The 20,353-nt window shown below is 45.6% G+C and overlaps 1 protein-coding gene across 2 annotated transcripts in view; it reads right to left on the reverse strand.

Annotated features, from left to right (window-relative positions):
* ISCA1 (iron-sulfur cluster assembly 1) overlaps window positions 1-14,949 on the reverse strand; it is a 31,027-nt gene extending 16,078 nt beyond the window's left edge. The window contains exons 1-2 of one of the 2 annotated variants that reach the window (XM_089662119.1): window positions 14,734-14,943; window positions 2,101-2,154 (exon numbers count right to left, since the gene is read on the reverse strand). In XM_089662119.1, coding sequence (XP_089518245.1) covers window positions 2,101-2,154; window positions 14,734-14,814 — 135 coding nt within the window. In that variant the 5' untranslated portion in view covers window positions 14,815-14,943. Of the gene's footprint in view, window positions 1-2,100; window positions 2,155-14,733 lie in introns of both variants that reach the window. The other variant, XM_089662120.1, reaches the window with a different exon arrangement.
* Between the last annotated feature and the right edge of the window lie 5,404 nt (window positions 14,950-20,353).

Consider the following 20,353-nt stretch of genomic DNA (forward strand, 5'->3'; position numbering starts at 1 on the left):
GGCCTATTGGACTCTCACAAGTCTTCTACATCTTGACCCTATATCTGGCACGCTTGCTGGGGAGAATTTGTTTGCAAAGTGGCCAGAAAAATTAATGGAGGGACTCATCAACAGGCTGCACATTTTTTGCTTAAGGTGATTTATGAGGGCCGAATTTTGTAAAGTCGGTCAAATTCAGGGTCACCCCAAGGACAAGTGTATGGTCATTGAAATGCATAAAATCGCATTATATTCTCATATCTTTGCCTGGCCATGGCAGCAGAGAACACAGCCATATGATGAATCAGGTCTGTGGACCAATACAACCGCAATTCATTTTTTATTTTAGGAATGCCCATGTTGAGGTTTAGGCCAAATTCCCCCCCCAAGGGCATTTAAATTTGCTGTTTCCACCTCAATTCCGGGTTGGGCAGTGAATGGGAGAAGTACAGGTGCTGCAGAATTTGTTGGCTGCCAATCAGGTTTTGCAAGCACATGCAGAAGGAAACTATGGGCCTGTTTGCAAATTCTTGGTGGCTGCAAGACACTACTGCTGCTAGCCACCGTACTTGCTTGTACTGCACTTATGGGACTCGCCACGTCACCAAGTGATACTGCAGTGCAGGTATGTGAAAGACCAGGATGTACTAGGCCACTGGTGCTCGCCAGTTCACCAAAAAGGTAGAGCGGCACTAGTACTGGAAGTCTGCTGCACGAGAATCATCACGCAATTGTAACATCTCAGCAACCTGAAAACAAGGTTGAGTACGCCTGACCTTAGCAGGGACCTCTTCTCCATCGCCTGAGCCATCTTTCAGGGTGTCACTGCTGCCTACAGGTTTGTATTCTGAGGCAGATTCTGTCAGTGAGGCTTCCTCTTTGCGCTCATCCGACATGCTCAGAATCCTGTAGGCCTTCACTAGAGTACCTTTTGGCCACTAAATTTTTATGCACCTAGTGCAACTCATTGGGGGGGGGGGGGGGGGGATTTTTACCTGCAAGTGCTAACAGAGATCATGCCTGATTCTGCGGTTTTGTGTACAATGTATCAAGTGACAGTGACCTACTAACACTGCACTTGCTGGGGAAATGGGGGGGTGTTTAAGCGTAGGGTCAAAATACGCAGGTGTCGGGGCTGATCCCACTAAGGTTTTTTTGAGGACACTATACTAATGGGATCACTGGTATAGTGCTGATCTGATCAAAGATACTGATCCGTTCAGGCACTATACTAGCAATGGAGGTTTGAGTATGAGCGTGTTCCTGGCAATCAAGGGGTTAGATATGACGGATGTAGTGACTGGCAATCTGGCGCTATCTGGGAGGGATGCTAATGCTATCTGAAGCGGTCAGTGACACTAATACAGCTATCAGTAAGAATCTTTACTGTACTAATGACAGGGCAGTGAAGGGGTTAACGGGGGGGGGGGGGGGGGCGCACAGGGCAACCCCACCTAGGGATGTTCAGCTGTCAGTCGGTGGAGCAGCATATAGCATGACTGAAGAAGGATCTACATCAGGGGGAGACTACTTTTATTAATAAAAGGACTGTACACTACTCTGTAGTAATGAGTAGGGGTACATAGCCATTTACATGGGATGAGGAGGTGCAGGAGCTGAGGGGCCCCCTTATTAAGAAGGGGGCTTCCAGATTCTAATATGCCCCCTGCCTGCAGACTCCTACACCCTTTCCTGGCCTGCCAGATTGGATAAGGGCCTGGTATGGATTTTGGGGAGACCTCAGTTTTGTTTTTAATTTTGGGATGGGGTTCCCATCAAAACAGATACCAAACCAGAAGATGTGCACATACATAGACAAGCTGGGCGCCCACTCCTTAACCCACTATGCACTGCTAAACTGGATACAAAATGCTGATATTGCCGTTTTTGTGCCAGAGTTTCTCTCTCTCTTTTTTTTTTTTTTTTTTTTAAGATCCTAGTGTTCATGGAGCCTCAGGGTTAGGTAAAGTTCCAGTATAGAAAGATATATTTTTTTTTTTTTTAGGCCCAAAAGAACATTGCAAACTGACGATATCCTGCACAGATGCCCAAACATTGATTCCAATTTCATGTGGAGCACTCATATGCCAAACAATCCAGAGAATTAAGATTTTTACTCACATGGTCTGGTTTCTCTGCTAGAAGCAGTTTTACTTTACTCACAGCAGAGGGTGTCTAAATAAAAAAAAAAAAAAAAAAAAAGAAGAAAGGAAGAAAGAAAAATATATGTTTAGTTCTATGGTAAATGCGTTTTTCCTATTAAAAATACCTGTACATATAAAACTTCAAAATTTATGGTGGAGGGAAAGGACAGTCAGCTAGAGCCCCCTGGATGCCCTACCTTTATGGGGACTACTGGTAAAATGGTTTAAAACCTATATGTGATATAAAATGTGCAGATGTAAGTAGCCGAGAGGTGACCTGTAGCAATATGTAATCCTAAATGTAGTTTCAGTCCTTGTGGAAATGAGGTGTTCAGAGACAGATGGTCATCAATTAGCATCTGAAAAGACTAGCTTCCTCTGGAAGTGGCACCTGGGTGCTAATAAGATTGGTCACCTTCTGGGGAAACCGGGAAGGAAATGGCTGGAGACAGGTTGGCTTCATGACACCAGGGGGGCTCCGATCTGTCTCCCTGACATTGGGAGCTCTAAGAATATACATATATCAAAAAAGACTAGGTTTCATCCCTTATAAAAGCTAAAATATTAGTTGTAGAGATGAAAATAATTTCTTCTGATGGGGCACTCTGTGGGTCACAGCGACATAAAAACCGTATTTGTGGCTTTGGTAGAATGCAGGAAATGGTTAGGTGGCGCTGGATTGCGACAGTAGAACAGCGATTGGTACGGTCGCGATCGGACTGATGCGCTGGTGTCGGAAATCCAATCCCTGACTTGGTGATTCAAGCCAGTCTTGGTCCAATTGACCTTGGGCAGTTCAGCACCCAGAACATCCTGTGGGCAGGTACAGGAACACCCCCAGGGTCAATTGGCCGAGGACTAATGTCCCGCCTACGTCCATATCCCCATAAATTGAGGACACGGACATTTGGGCATGGTAAATTCATATGGAACCGGTTCTAATTGACAGATGGATTGCTGATGCTCTGACTTGCTCCAGTCGCAGGATAGATCTTGGTAAAAGTTTTATTCCCTTTTATTTTATAGTGAATAGTAATTTGTGTGTCTTCTTGTATTTCTGCAACTTTTTATATTTTGTACATATTTTATGCACTGCCCACTTTCGGGATATTAATTCTTAAAAATTAGTGACTGTATTTAAGCACAGGCTCATATTTCTGGAGAGATTAGATTGGAGAGATTAGATTGTATTGTATTTTAGTGCCTTTAAACGCTCGGTCAAGCTCATTGCTAATCTGTATGCAAATGCACTGCATGTGGGCAGGTTGTAAAGGTAACAGATCTGCCAGACGGAGATCTGTGTGGGGTGTCCCAGCAGATCATTCTGCGGATAAAGCTGTTGGGTGGTGGCAGGCTACCTTTTGTGGCGTTTCTGGTGTGGGGGTGTGTGGACAGTGGAAGAGTGATTAACATCGGGGTTCTAGCTGTAGGAATCCTAGAAGGGTGTGTGATTGCCAAGCTGCTCCTCAACTGTAATCAGTGCACCAGATTGTATATAAAAGATTTGTATCTGCCAGTGTGTGGTCATCCATCTGGATTGGAGTGGAGTCTCCCCCCGGTGGTGGCCAAGAGGTAGTGCGGGCTGTGAAAGTATATCACGGCTAGTCTTGTATACGGTTTTATATATTCAAAGTCAAGTCCCCCTTACCCAGAGTCACGGCCACGCCTCGGTTAGCTAGTCGCTGTGGGCGTGGCACGTGGGGAATCCGTGACACTCTAGAACGGCTATTCAAGAAGGGTTACCATCTGTACATTGATCATTTCTAATTGGGTGGATATTTAAAGGGTAACAATTTTCCTGGGGACACACTGGAACGCCTGTCTTTACAAGCAGATTAACTTTATTGGCATCCCAGTCTTAGTCCGCAGGGTTCAATATTGAGTTGGCCCACCCTTTGCAGCCATAACAGCTTCAACTCTTCTGGGAAGGCCATCCACAAGGTTTAGGAGTGTGTCTATAGGAAGGTTTGACCATTCTTCCAGAAGTGCATTTGTGAGGCAGGTGCTTGTCAGACACTGATGTCAAACGAGAAGGCGTGGCTCACAGTCTCCGCTCCAATTCATCCCAAAAGGTGTTCTATCCAGTTAGGGTAAGGACTGTGCAGGCCAGTCAAGTTCCTCCACCCCAAAAACTTCCTCATCCATTTGTTTATGGATCTTGCTTTGTGCACAGTCATGTTGGAACAGGAAGGGGCCATCCCCAAACAATTCACACAAAAGGTAGGAGCATGAAATGGTCCAAAATTTCTTGGTATGGTGACAGCTTAAGAGATCCCTTCACTGGATCTAAAGTGGCCAAACCCAACCCCCGAGAAAAAAAAAAAAAAAAAAAAAAAAAAACCCACTCCATAGAACACATCCCCACTGCTGTAGGGTCCAGTGGCTTTACAGAATTGCACACGACACTTTGCATTGCACTTTGTGATTTAAAGCTTGGATGCAGCTGCTCAGCCATGGAAGCCCATTCCATGAAGCTCTCTGTTCTGCAGACACTTGGCGACTTCCGCATGCATGGACCTCACTGTTATTTTATATGACCTACCACTTTGTGGCCAAGTTGCTGTTCCCAGTGTCTTCCACTTTGTTATAATACCACTAACAGTTGACTGTGGAATATTTAGCTGCAAGGAAATTGCACAGGTGGCAACCTATCAGAAGTACCACGCATGAATTCACTGAGCTCCTGAGAGCGACCCATTCTTTCACAAATGTTTGTAGAAGCAGTCTGCATGCCTAGGTGCTTCCTTTTATATACCTGTGGCCATGGAGTTTATTGGAACACCTGAAAGCAATGATTTGGAGGGGTGTCCCAATACGTTTGGCAATATAGAACACACAGTACAGGGGTGTGGAAATGTTAGGTCCTGCACAAGTAGCTTTTTCTAAAATTGGTGCCCCAATCTACTTGTCCTGATAAAGCAGATTTAAATATGGTTTTGGTTAAAAGTTTTTCTACTTTAAGTAGTGTCTGGGGCTTATAAAGTTTTTTTTTTTTTTTGGCAACTTAAAACATTTAATATTTGTAACACTGCATTGTTTATCTCCTCCTCCCCTCCCTGCCTGTCTCCAGCACCACACCCGGGGACTAGCAGGGAGGGGAGAGACCTTGCAGTGTAGAGAGCACCGATTGGGTGCTCATCGGGAAAGGGGAGTGTTGGGCTTTCACTGCCAAAGCCATTTTTTGCACAAGCACTGGATTATCATTGGAGCAGGCACCTTCAGGAGCACTATTGTCACCTTTGAACTTCTGAATTTTTAATAATTATTCATCATTTATGCACTTTATCTACTTAATTGCCGAGTTACTTTTAAAGATTATACTTTAGAGCTGCACTGTGATTTATTAGTTTTATTTGGTTACCTTTCGTGCATAGCTGCTCCTTTTAATGCGCTCATATCTTTTACCTTTTTACTTTTAAAGGAATGCAGACCCAGCCACTCTCCTGATTAGAGCAAAAAAGATTCAAAGAAAAGTGGTTACATGAAGGACAAATGTGATACTCAAATGGCGATTTGCAGTCTTGACTCAATTGTCTATGTGCAACTTTGCTAATAAAGCATATGTCTGATGACCATTTGAGTATCGCATTTGTCCTTCATGTAACCGCTTTTCACGTTTATTTTGCTGTCGTTTTTTGGTTACTGGGCAAACTGTACTTCAGGTGATACCTGTTATTTTTCAGGCCTCTATCTTTATGGTTTTATACGCTCCTGATTATAGCCCTGCAAGTGCATCAGCATATCAGAACTGAAAATAAAAAAAAAATAAATAAATCACTCCCTTTCAGAATCAGTCCTGCACAAGACATGACCTAACAAAAGCAATTTCTTCAGAGCAGAAACAAATAGGACCTCTTCACTGCATTTGAAGACAAATAGATTGTAGTTCCCTGTGATGCTGGGCCTTTTGATTGTTTCAGGGGTTAATACGGACATCTCCTGAATGCCTGTTTTTTTGGCTGAACTGCAATTTTAAATGATTAATGCAACACAACCAGAACCCAAACATTTGTCTTGTGGTTGCAGCATGGTCCTATTGACTTAAATAGACAAGTTTGTCAGTGGTGCCACCTGACAAATGGACATGCCGCAGTAAGTTTTCTTCAACCTGTACAGCACTCCCAACGTGGTGATGGTTCATTGAGAACTACAAGCAGACAGCCACTAAGGGTGTCGGGACTTGTGGTTTCTCATTCACAGACCACAGTGAATGAGTGACGTGGCCGGGCGTGTGCAGCCCTGCATGGTAATTGTGCACCGAAATGAAAAGTCTGGTGCCGAAACCAAAAATTCAGGATGCACTTGGCTGAAACCTAAATGTTTGCTTATGTGGGGAGGCTCAAAATCTGTTTTAATATACTTTTACAGTGGTTGTAAAAGGCTCAAGGTTTTTTACTTTTATGCATTCTATACATGAAGATAGAGGGAAACAAACACACACACACACACACACACACACACACACACACACACACACACACACACCTCAATACTTACCTGAACCTCATCGCAATCCAGCGGTGTGAACAACAGCCTCAGCTGCCCTGGGTCTCTGCCTCCTCATTGGATGAAACAGCAAGCGGGCGCGACTGGCTCCCACTACTGTCAATCACAGCCAGCCAATGAGGAGAGGGGGCGGGGACAAGCCACAGCTCCACGTGTGAATGAACAGCAGGCAGCCCCCATAGCAAGCTGGTTGCTTTTGGGGGTAGCTGATAGGGAGGGGTCAAGAGAGCCTGCGGCAGACCCGAGAAGAGGAGGATTCAGTCTGCTCTGTGCAACCCCCCTGCACACAGCAGTTAAGTATAGACAAAAATGTTAACTGTATTTAAAAGGCATTGCAAGTCCCTTGAAGACTTTGATTTTTGCCACAAGTTTTTGTGGGGATAGAAAATGAATATGTATTTCTACAAAGTTGTCAATTAATAAGCCATTTCTAACAGCATAGGCATACAGAAGTAATAAGTGGTTGTAAACACTTACCGATACCCAGTGAAGTGACTGGCCTCAGGTGATGCACAGAAGTGAAACAAATCCTACATAAGTGGTACTTGTTTATTTGTTACAGTTTGTCCTGTACAGGCTTGTAAAAAACACACATGAAAAGGATTTTTCACAGATTGACAAAGCAGAGGCTGGGGAGCTGCAGTTACACACTCAGGGATGTGCAAATCCTATAGCATGACGCCCAAAACATGAAGTTCCGGGCGCTTGGCGGGTTGTTTTTCCTTACATTTCGCCCTGCTATGTGCAAGCCTGGGGCTCAGAAAGACAAATCTGAGAGCTGTGAATGTGGAGATTGCTTTGTAAAAGAAAGAAAAAGTTGAAATAGCGCAGCGGCGAATACCAAAAAATTGCCTGTCAGCAAGGGGGTGGGGGTAAATCTTCCAGAGGAGCCCGGTCTGTGATCCAGTTACCTACCCACCATCCATATCCAGAGAAGGAAGTTTTCCTGTAAGCAGGCAGCCTCTTCTACCTATCCCTTAAAGCAGGCATGTCCAAAGTTCGGCCCGCGGGCCATTTACGGCCCGAGGGTCGGTTTAATACGGCCCTCCATGTCAGTGTGTCTTATGGAGCGAATATGGAGCGGCCGGTCCGGTATTTCCACCGCGGCCGTGTCAGAATACCGGGCCGGCCGCTCAGCTCTGCAGCGGGACCTTACCTGTTCCTCTATCCAGTGGCACGCTGTCTTCCCGGCTTCTGTAGTGTGGGCACTGGGCATGACAGCCGGGTGCCAAGTGCGCATGCGCAAGAAGCGGTGCTTTTTGTGAATGGTAAGGCGGTACCTGGGACACATGACAGATCCCAGAAGCCGCCGGATCACAAAGTGCAAGTGCTTCTCGCTCATGCGCACTGGGCACCCGGCTGTCATGCCGAGCGCCATTACAGAAGCCGGGAAGACAGCGTGCGGCTGGATCGAGGAACAGGTAAGATCAAACAACAACTGCGGAAGTAAGAGCGGGTACCTGTCAAACTCAGGTACCCGCTCCCCACCTCCCCAAAGGTCAGCAGTCATCTGTGCTGTCCGCAGTCTCTGGTCATCCCTGTGCTGTCCGCAGTCTCTGGTCATCTCCTGTACTGTGTCTGCAGTCCATTAGTTCAGAATTTTTTTTTTCCTGTTTTCTGCCTCTAAAACCTAGGTGCGTCTTATGGTCAGGTGCGTCTTATACGGCGAAAAATACGGTAACTTGGCATAAAATAATTTATTTGCATTTAATTGTAATGGTTCAAAGAATGTTTGGAAAAATGTTCGGCCCTCCACCATGTTCACTTCATCCAATCTGGCCCTTTGAAAAAAGTTTGGACACCCCTGCCTTAAAGGGACCTCTGGTTACCTGGATCCGTTTAATCCATTACTGGGCATTGCTGACCAAAACCCTGAGGATTACCTACACCCCGACCAGACCTTTATCTGATGAGGAAACCCTGGATGTGATACTTAATGCGTATATTACGCATCTGGTGAGTGCGTAATTTTACCGTATTTCTTGGAGCACCACCACTGAATTTTAACCAGTTGCCTGGCACCTTCTAGTCATAGATGGTCACTCATATTGAACGTTTATTTATTATCAGTTTGCTGTTCAATACCCCCTCTCTCAGTTGAATCATAATTTTTAGCGCTGCACCATTTACTTATTCTAGTGTAAGGTTTGGGTTTGTTACCTTGAGTGGTTAGCTGCTGATTGGATAGTGCTCGATTTTAAATTTTTACTATTTATTGTCCAATTAATTTACACGTATTGGTATTTTTTTTTTTTTTTTTTTTTTAGCAAAGACATGTCGCAGAATACATTTTGGCCAAAATTTGATTTAAACTTTTTGTACCGGACATGTTTTATAGCAAAAAGTCCAAAATATTGTTTCTCAAAAATTGTCAGCATTTTTTTTTTATAGTGCAAAAAAAAAACATTTTTTTTTTTTTATACACACACAGGTGATCAAAATACCAACAAAAGAAAGCTTAATTCGTGGGGGGGGGGGGGGGGGGGGGGGAAGAGTAAATTTGGGTGCAGTGCTGCATGACCGCGCAATTGTCAGTTAAAGTAACGCAGCGACGCAACACAAACCGCTTCTGTAACCGCTTCCTGACCGCCCTATAGCAGAAATACTGCTACAGGGTGGCATGGGTATGCAAAAAACAAACACACACGATTCTGGCTCCCATGGTTTTCACACCCCTCCCAGATAGCGTCAAATTGCCCGTCAGTACACCAGTCATCACATTTAATCCCTTGACTGCCAGGAAGACACTCATGTACAATAAACCTCCATTGCTAGTATAGTGTCTGAACGGATCAATATCTTTAATCAGATCAGCACTATACCAGCGTTCACATTAGTATAGCGCCCCCAAATACGCAGCGTTAGCGGGATCAGCCCCGACACCTGCGTTTAGCCCCTATGCTTAACCCCCCCCCCCCCCCCCCCTTCTCCCCCACCAAGTGCAGTGTCAGTAGGTCACGGTCACTTGATACATTGCACACAAAAACTGCAGTGTTCGCAGAATCAGGCCTGATCCCTGTTAGCACTTGCAGGTACATTTTTGATGACTCTCATATGCAGCAGAGTGCCATTACTAGTGCCACGCTACCTTTTGGTGAACTGGCGACACCAGTGGTCTAGTACATCCTGGTCTTTCACATACCTCAGATTGTAAGCTCCCAGGATCAGGCCCTCCCAACCCTCTTAATTGAACTGTATTGTCTCCCATTATACTGTAAAGCGCTGAGCAAACTGTTGGCACTATATAAATCCTGTATAATAATAACCAGCACTGCAGTATGACTTGATGACGTGGAGAGTCCCACAAGTCCAGTACAAGTCGGTGTGGTGGCGAGCACAAGTATTGTCCCGCAGCCACCAAATTTAACTACTCCCCTTGATTTTGGGAGCGTTTTTTCACGGAATATCTGTATGCATTGATTGTGGATCAAAGCAATTTATATGCACAACAGTTTATCGACGCCAACCCAAATTCAAACCTTGCCAGACCAGTCACATGGAAACTCATTACGGTTTCCGAATTTACATTTTTTTTTTTTTTTTTTGGGCCTAACCCTCAACATGGGCATTACTAAAAGAAATTAATTGTGGTTGTATGGGTCCGCAGACCCGATTCATCATATGCCGTGTTCTCTGCTGCCATGGCCAGGCATAGATATGAGTGTATAATGTGTTTTATGCATTTCAATGACAATACACTGTCATCCTCAAGGTGACCCTGAATTTGACCGGCTCCACAAAATTCAGCCCCTCACAAATCACAACCAAAAATTTGCAGATGTCTATACTCCCCAGCAAAACATCTGTGTTGATGAGTCCCTCAGTTTTTCTGGCCGCCTTGCATTCAAACAATTAATCCCCAGCAAGCATGCCAGATATGGGGTCAAGATGTAGAAGATCTGAGAGGACAACAGGCTATACTTATAAGTTTCAGATTTACAAGGGAAAAGAGTCACGTGGAGCCCCCCAGATGCCCAGACTACATGGGGTGCAGGTGACAAGATAGTTGGGACTTGGTATCATCCTTTTTCCCATATGGGGTACCACTTATACGTGGCCAATTTTTATTCAAGCGTGCCACTATTTTAGACATTTGTACAATCTTGGAACTGGCGCATGTGGGAAAGAGTGACCTAATGTGTGCCCACCATTAGAAGTGGGTGGTTGCATGGCGGTATATTCTAATGGTGGGCATACCACACACTTTCTGGAAGAGATTTCCCCCCCCCCCCCATTCAGTCCACAGGCTGCATACAAACAAAATAGAACATAGCATATACAACCAAGGACCAGCGACGTCCTGGTACATCACTGGACTTTGAATGGTTATGGCAGGATGAGGCCTACAGCTGCAGGCATCATCCTGGTATTGTTTTTTTTTCAGCCGGCAATCGGCTTTCATGTAAAAGCAATCCTAGTGGCTAATTAGCTGCAGGATATGATGCCCCCCTCCCCCGCTGCCTTCCAGTGCCATCGGGGGAACCTGAGAATGCAGCCGGTGTTTCTGCCAGCTGACCATAGAGCTGATTGGAGAATGGTGCCAATCATCTCTATATTCTAAGAATTCGGAAGCTAGGAGCATTTCATCACTTCAGTTTTGCAGGATATAAACAACGCAATTTGTAAATTGGGAAAGCATCTGATTACACCGATCTTTGTTTGATTAGATAATGTAAGGGCAGAAGAGATATCCAGAGTCTGATAGACCCCAGATTTTTCAAAAAAGAATATATGACAATGACCATTGAAGTTATAGGGGATATTTGCATTCCCTGTGATAGCATTAAAAGTGATTTTAAAAAAAAAAAAAAAAACCTACGGACACAGCTGATCACGTAATATGGTAAAGGGCCATCACAGTGGCCTTTTACCATGTGATCAGCCGTGTCCAATGACACGCTGATCACCGGGAAATGCAATTGCCGGTTCTCGGCTGCACTTTCCTCACGCTGTCAGAGAAAAAATTACCTGTTTGAAACATTTTATAAAAAGAGAAACTTTTTTTTCCTCAAATTTTTTGCACTTTTTTGTTTATAGCGCAAAAAGTAAAGTGCCCAGCGGCTATTAAATACCACCAAAAGAAAGCTCTATTTGTGAGAAAAAAAAAAAAAAGAAAAAATTTCATATGGGTACAATCTTGCATGACCGCGCAATTGTCAAAGAACGACAGCGCTGAAAATTGGCCTGGTAAAGAAGGGGGTATAAGTGCCCTAGGTGTTTTATGTGCCCTGTTCACACCACTGGTATCCTGTAGATTTTGTCTGCACAGGAATCTGTAACAAAAAAAAAAAAAAAAAAAAAAAAAAAACCCACTTACTGAAGCTGCACACATTGTCACCAGTTTTTCTGCAAGTGAAGTTTGAATGAGGCCCTAGGACCATTGTGCAGAGACGCAAGTTTTTCTGCATCATTCTGCAAGGGCACAACAAAATCAATTGTTTTCTATGTGCCTGGTTTACACCACAACACTAGTATTACCTGCAGATTTTTCTGTGCAGGAATCTTAAATGTGTATAAAACTAATTGAAGTGCGCATGATGTTTCTGCACGTGCAATCTGCTTGTCAGTTTCCATCAGTTTTCCTGCATGTATGGCGTGAACAGGGTCTTAAAGTGAAACTAAACCCTCCTATCATTTTAAGCCAAGGAAGCTGCCATTTTAGCCACGGTTTGATCTTCAACTGCCATGGTGCTGCGTATGTGATCAGTAATGACATCAGCCATTGGATGGTTTGACAGTTTGGTAGAAAGCACAAGCAAATGCAATAGTTGCCATACCCATGTCTGGAATGCAAGGCTGGCCATACATGATACAATTTTCCTTAAGATTTACCAAAATTAAATATTATGGAGGTCAGACCTAAACACTTTCAATTTGTATAAAATCAGGTAGGCTCTTGCACTATATTGTTGAAGGTGCATCTAAAGGAAAGTGAAGAAAACTGTATGATGTATGGCCGGCTTAAAGTGTTACTGCTGGGGCTACACTGATCATCAGGGCACACTGATCATCAGTGCCCTGATGATCAGTGTACATGTCCCCTCCGAGTAATGCCGATTACCGGCTCTCCTCTCCTCTCGAGCTGTCAGCGTGACAGCTCGTGAGGAGAGAAATGCCGATAACCGGCTGTAACGGAAGCGTAGGCAGGACAGAGCACACGGAGAAGATGGGGAAAACACAAAACTTTATTGAAGCAACAAAATAACAGACACTCAATGGGGAAATGGCAGGGAGGGTGATGTGTGTGCAAACCAGGAACGATTCCAGGCATTGGGGGGGGGGGGGGGGGGGGGGGGGGTCTTCAGCAACAGGCAGGCAATCTCCCCCCTAGGCTTGGGGCCTCAGCCGAGCTCCCTCCGTGACTTGACAGCGGATTGGAGACTCGCAACAGGCGGCAACCTACCCCTGGGCAGGGGCCTCAACAGGACATGGGTCAGTTAAAGTAAGGGTAGTCTAGGCGTGTAGTAGAGCAGTGCATAACCCAGGTGGTCGGTGGGCACAGTTCAGGACACGGGTGGTCGGTGCGCACAGCGGGCACAGTTCAGGACACTCACGGTAAGCAGCTTGCAGACCTTCAGCGGCAGGCGGCTCCAGACAGGGACGACCAGAGGTCAGCGTTCCAGGAACAACCAGCGATCAGCAGACAGCAGCAGCTCCCCGGGCACTCAGCAGCGGACGGTTTCCAGGGACCCGCGGCCATGGACAGTGTGCAGGGTCCCTCAGCAGCAGCTCCCAGGGCACTCAGCAGCAGACAGGGTGCAAGGGTGCTCAGCAGACAGGCTTACAGACTTGCAGGGTCTCAACTGTGGGGTCTGACCTTTGAGGAGAAGGCTCATGCAGAGCTGTGGTGACTCCCAACCCTGGGGTATTGCAGAGGGCTACAGTCCTGACCTTTTGGGGGTCTGCAGAGTGCGCAGGGGGGGATGGCTGGGGAGGCTCGGTCCCCCTCACCCGAGCCTCCCAGCATCTTTCTGGGAGCAAGATGATTCCAGCAGCATGGACAGGAACAAAGAGGAGGGCTGCTTCCTGTGCGAGTCTTTTGAAAACCATGTGGGACGCAGCTAGGTTGCCTTGGCAACAGCCGGCGCAGCCCTGTCCAAGGAAGCTACACTGTCATCGGAATGTGCAAGGGGTAAGAGAGGGGTGGAGGGATAAGGGAGAGGCCCTGGCACTCCGTGACACCGGCATTTCCCTGTTTACATGCGATTAGCTGTGATTGGACACAGCTGATCACATGACCAAGCCGACATCTTTGGCTCTTTCCGTGGATCGGTGATCTGCTGTGTCCAAGGGACAGAGCACACCGCCGATCGCTCCCAGAGCCGCGCATGCGCAGTGAGAATGGGAGGACGTCATATGACATCTTCCCAGAACGAGAGAACCGCCTTGCGCCCGTCATTGGGCTATATGGCAGGCGGGAAGCAGTTAACAGCGTATGGTAAATTTCAAAACACAGCAAGTTCACCATGTGGATGTATGAGTGATTTATGATTAATTTAGAATCTAATATGCTTTAATTTTGGTAACTTCAACACACACGTTTGGGCACATGCAAAGGATTTACACATTTTTGTATGTATATTAGGTATTTATTGGAGTATCTGTTTACTAAGCACAAATGATATGATCATGGTATACAGCCACTTCTAAAACACTAATACACACACACACACACACACGTTCATTAGCCACCAAGAGGCTGCATATATGGAGAATTGGTTACAAGTATTACTTATTACCAAAAGCAGCTCATTTGCTGAAACAGGAAGGTCAAAAAATGAAAATATCGTTACTTTGGGAAACCATTGGCAGCTTCCCCTAGACTGAGGAAGTCAGGACAACTATACAACATAGTAAATGTCTATCATTACATAAAGCCAAACCCCAACCGTTCATCTCCAACGTCCAGCAGTGACCCCAGCCAGGGTGACCCCATAGGTCCAGGTAGGTGAGCAGGCCACGCAAAGGACCCCGGGAAATGTAGTCACACAGAGTTCTCGGGAAGGATTTGGAGGCATGACAGCCCTACTAAGCTCAGTGAGGGAGCCGCCGATAGCTAGGCCTCCGCTCAGGCCCAGTGAACCTTACACTAGGTCGCACTTACCAGAGTGAGAGCCGCCCGGGTCGGTTGCAGCTTCCTTTTGCTGACTGCCCTGATTGTCGCCCTCACCAGCGAGGCAGACATGTTGTGGTTGCTACTGTTTTCGCCCCTTCGCCCATGGGAATGTGAGCAAAGCCCACTATAAATACGGAGGGGGGGGGGGGGGGGACGAATAAAAAGTGACGACAGTTAGACTCAGCTCTACCAACTGCACTAATGCTCCACCCCCAAAGGCGCCGTTGATTGGTTGCGTCGGTTATCAGCCTCTCACACGCTTCATGTTATTGTGTAGGGAAGAGGATGGCACATGCGCAGAAGGAGCACTAAGGACGAAATGTCTGTCATTGGGCAGATAGCTACATTGGCAGCGTGGGATAGAAACTGGAATCAGCAGCTTGGAACTTTGACCACTTGCCTACTGGGCACTTATACCCCCTTCCTTAATAGGCCAATTTTCAGCTTTCAGCGCTGTTGCACTGAGCGCTGTAAATAAAATAGCAAAAGTTAAAAAAAAAGTTATACTTTGTTTCTATTATAAAATTTTGCAAACAGGTAATTTGTCTCCTTCACTGTTGTGTGTTGATGAGGCTGCACTGATAGGCAGCACTGATGGGCACTGATAGGTGGCACCGATGAGGTTGCACGGATAGGCAGCACTGATAGGCAGCACTGATGATGGGCACTGATAGTTAATGCTGATGGGCACTGACTGGCAGCACTGATGGGTGGCACTGCTGGGCACAGGTGGGTGGCACTGATGTGTACAGGTAGGTGGTACCGCTGGGCACCGATCATCAGGGCACTGATCATCAGTGCCCTGATGATTGGTGCCGATTCCTCCTCTGACAACTGCCGGTTTTTGCAAGTACTTTTCTCATGCTGTGACAGCGTGAGGAAAGTGCAGCCGATAACCAGCAATTGCATTTTCCGGTGATCAGTGTGTCATTGGACACGGCTGATCATGTGGTAAAAGGCCGCTGTGATTGGCCTTTTACCACATCACGTGATCAGCTGTGTACGTAGGAGACAGCGATCACGGAGATCGCCGGGTGTGCAGGAGAGCGCGTTCTGGGAGGATGTCATATGATGTCCTCCCAGAACTGGCCGGCCTAGGTGAAGCCGTCATTTGGCTATCTGCGGTCGGCAAGTGGTTAACCAACCACAATATCCAACTTGTATGACTTGTACAGAATGAGCCTGTTGCTAGATCAGTGCATGAGGTGAAGCCCCCGTTAACACCGCTGTGACTTGTCATGCGATTTCACAGTTCCAAATCGCATGACAAGTCGCACCCTGTTGCCAGAAATGGAACCTTTCATAATTCCGCGGCCCGTGTTAGAGCGATTATGAAAAAGGTTCCTGCATTACTTTTTACTCGGAAACAAATAGATACATCGTTGCAACCGCTGTAAATGTCAAGGAACTGTCAAAGAAATAGCGGAGCTCTCTGCAGAGACACTTGTTGCCGGACTGGAATTCCTCTTATTTTTCAGCCTTCTTCTTCATCATCATCCTCTTCTTCTTCTTCACCATCATCATCCTCTTCTTCATCATCATCATCCTCTTCTTCTTCATCATCATCTTCTTCTTCTTCATCATCATCCTCTTCTTCTTCTTCTTCATCATCATCATCCTCTTCTTCTTCATCATCCTCTTCTTCTTCTTCATCATCATCCTCTTCTTCATCATCATCATCCTCCTCTTCTTCTTCTTCTTCTTCTTCTTCATCATTTTCTTCTTCTTCTTCATCATCATCCTCTTCTTCTTCTTCATCATCATCCTCTTCTTCTTCATCATCCTCTTCTTCTTCTTCTTCATCATCCTCTTCTTCTTCCTCTTCCTCTTCTTCTTTTTCTTCTTTTTGTCTTCCTCTTGCAGGTCACTGCTCATGCGCAGATTTTTTATCAGTAAAAAATCAGCCGATTTGCCCATCATTGCCGCGAAAATCGGCCGATCGGCAAAATCGGCCGATTTTGTTTCCAACTTTACCGATAAAAAAAATCTGCCAAAATACGGCCGAAAAAATAGCCCACTAACGATCCGAAAATTGGCCGATTTTATTTTCGGCCAAAAAATCGGCCGATTTTCGACCCATCTATGGCCTGCATTACACTATATTGCCAAAAGTATTGGGACACCTCTCCAAATCATTGGTTTCAGGTGTTCCAATCACCTCCATGGCCACAGGTGTATATAACCAATCACCTAGTCATGCAGACTGCTTCTACAAACAATTGTGAAAGAATGGGTCGCTCTCAGGAGCTCAGTGAATTCAAGCATGGTACCGTGATAGGTTGTCACCTGTGCAATAAGTCCATCCGTGAAATTTCCTTGCTACTAAATATTCCACGGTCAACTGTTAGTGGTATTATAACTAAGTGGAAGCAACTGGGAACAACAGCAACTCAGCCACGAAGTGGTAGGTCACATAAAATGACAGAGCGGGGTCAGCACATGCTGAAGTGCACAGTGCACAGAAGTCGCCAACGGTCTGCAGAGTCAATAGCTAAAGACCTCCAAACTGGGGCGGCACATTGGCTTAGTTGTTAGCACTTCCGCCTGGCAGTACTAGGGTCATTGGTTCAAATCCCAACCACAGCACCACCTGCCTGGAGTTTGCATGTTCTCCCTGTGTCTGTGTGGGTTTCCTCTGGGTACTCTGGTTTCCTCCCACACACCAAAGACATGCAGGTAGGTTAATTGGCTCCTGTCTAAATTGTCCATAATATGTATATGTATCATTGTGACTTAGGGACCTTAGATTGTACACCCCTTGAGGGTTAGGGACTGATGTGAATGTACAATATATATGTGAAGCGCTGCAAATATTGACAGCGCTATATAAGTACCTGAAATTAATAAATAAATAAACTTCATGTGGCCTTCAGATTAGCAAAACAGCAGTGTGTAGAGAGCTTCATGGAATGGGTTTCCATGGCTGATCAGCTGCATCCAAGCCTTACATCACCAAGTGCAATTCAAAGTGTCAGATGCAGTGGTATAAAGCACGCCACCACTGGACTCTAGAGCAGTGGAGATGTGTCCTCTGGAGTGACAAATCATGCTTCTCTGGCAATCTGATGAATGTTTCCAGTTTGCATGGGTTTGGTAGTTGCCAGAAGAATGGTACTTGTCTGACTGCATTGTGCCAGGTGTAAAGTTTGGTGGAGGGGGATTATGGTGTTGGGTTGTTTTTCACGGGTTGGACTTTACCCCTTAGTTCCAGTGAAGTGAACTCTTAAGGCATCAGCATACCAGGACATTTTGGACAATTTCATTCTCCTAACTTTGTGGGAACAGTTTGGGGATGGCCCTTCCTGTTCCAACATGAATGCGCACCAGTGCACAAAGCAAGTCCATAAAGACATGGATGAGTGAATTTGGGATGGAGGAACCTGACCTCAACGCAATAGAACAACTTCGGGATGAATTAGAGCGGAGACTGCGAGCCAGGTCTTCTCGTCTGACATCAGTGCCTGACTTCACAAATGCGCTTCTGGAAGAATGGTCAAACATTCTCATAGACACACTCTTAAACCTTGTGGACAGCCTTCCCAGAAGAGTTGAAGCTGTTATTGCTACAGAGGGTGGGTCAAGTTAATATTGAACCCTACGGAATAAGACTGGGATGCCATTAAAGTTCATGTGCGTGTAAAGACAGGCATCCCAATACTTTTGGTAATGTAGTGTATTTTTAATGTTTTATATAGCTACAGTTGTGTCCAAAATTATTCAACCCCCACTGAAATTGAGTGTTTTGGCCAGTTTGACATTGCTTTTGATCATTCAGTCATCTTGCTTACATTTACATTAAAGAGGCACTTGTAGGTCAGACAAATATAACATAACAGTTATAATGAAATAACCACAAATGTCTTTTCTGTGCTCACAGCATTATCAGTTTTATTCAACCCCCAAGTGACATTCAATCTTAGTACTTAGTACAGCATCCTTTTACAGTTATAACAGCTTTTAAACGTGAAGCATAGCTTGACACAAGTGTCTTGCAGCGATCTACGGGTATCTTCGCCCATTCTTCATGGGCAAAGGCCTCCAGTTCAGTCACATTCTTAGGCTTGCGCACTGCAACTGCTTTCTTTAAGTCCCACCAGAGGTTCTCAATCGGATTTAAGTCTGGTGACTGCGATGGCCACTCCAAAATGTTCCAGCCTTTCCTCTGCAACCATGCTCTAGTGGACTTGGAGGTATGCTTGGGATCATTGTCCTGTTGAAAGGTCCAACGTCTCCCAAGCCTCAGGTGTGTGACGGACTGCATCACGTTTCCATCCAATATCTCCTGGTACTGAAGAGAATTCATGGTACCTTGCACACGCTGAAGCTTCCCTGTACCTGCAGAAGCAAAACAGCCCCAAAGCATGATTGACCCTCCACCATGCTTCACAGTAGGCAAGGTGTTCTTTTCATCATAGGCCTTGTTCTTCCTCCTCCAAACATAGCGTTGATCCATGGGCCCAAACAGTTCTAATTTTGTTTCATCAGTCCACAGAACACTATCCCACAACTTTTGTGGTTTGTCCACATGGCTTTTGGCATACTGCAGTCGACTCTTCTTATTCTTTGGAGACAGCAAGGGGGTACGCCTGAGAGTTCTGGCACGGAGGCCTTCATTACGCAGTGTGCGTCTTATTGTCTGGGCTGAAACTTCTGTACCCACATCTGACAAATCTTTTCTCAGTTCCTCAGCAGTCACACGGGGACTTCTCTCCACTCTACGCTTCAGGTAGCGCACAGCAGTCGAAGTCAGCATCTTCTTTCTGCCACGACCAGGTAGCGTTTCAACAGTGCCCTTTGCCTTGAATTTGCGAATGATGCTTCCTAAGGTGTCTCTTGGTATGTTTAACATCTTTGCAATCTTCTTATAGCCATTGCCCTTCCTGTGAAGAGAAATCACCTCTTCTCTTGTCTTCCTGGACCATTCTCTTGCCTTCACCATGTTTGTAACCACACCAGTAAATGTCTAGAAGGAGCTGAGTATCACAGTCATTTTAAAGCTGCCTAATTGGTGCTTATTATGCTTGATTGCTGCTCGGTGACATCCACAGGTGTTTTCAATACCTGATGGAAAGCACCTGTATGAACCTCTGTTCTTCAGAGTGGTAGTCTTTAAGGGGTTGAATAATTGTGGCAATGAAGAAACCACATAAGAACCATTTACTACTGTATTACATAAACAATTGATGTCATTTTAGTTGCATTTGGGTAGTTACAACGTCCTTGTAGGATTTGATTCTGAATACAATTCCAAATGTACACTATAGTCCCTAAACCCCTTTACAGCATTGGGGGTTGAATAATTTTGGACACAACTGTATGCTTACAAAAGGGGCCAGCCAGAGAAAAATCTAGCAGGACTTAATTTTCTGACTAAAGTTCCACTTTAATAGAGGTTTCGTGCAACCCTAGGGTTTCTCCGGAGGTTGCTAGGGATTCCATGACCAAGGCCCAAATTCAGCCTCTCAGATGAGTTCCCACTGATGCCAGTGGTATTTTTAGATATCTGTAAGGCCATTTTCCCACTGACCACATACATAAGTGTGGCACTACCCAGTAGGAGCCGCTGGATGATGCTTGTCCTCTGGTGCTGCCCTGACCTTGCAAACTT

This window comes from Staurois parvus, unplaced genomic scaffold (genome assembly GCF_062004578.1).
Source record: "Staurois parvus isolate SC_StPar_1 unplaced genomic scaffold, SC_StPar_1.0 ptg001432l, whole genome shotgun sequence".
Classification (NCBI taxonomy): domain Eukaryota; kingdom Metazoa; phylum Chordata; class Amphibia; order Anura; family Ranidae; genus Staurois; species Staurois parvus.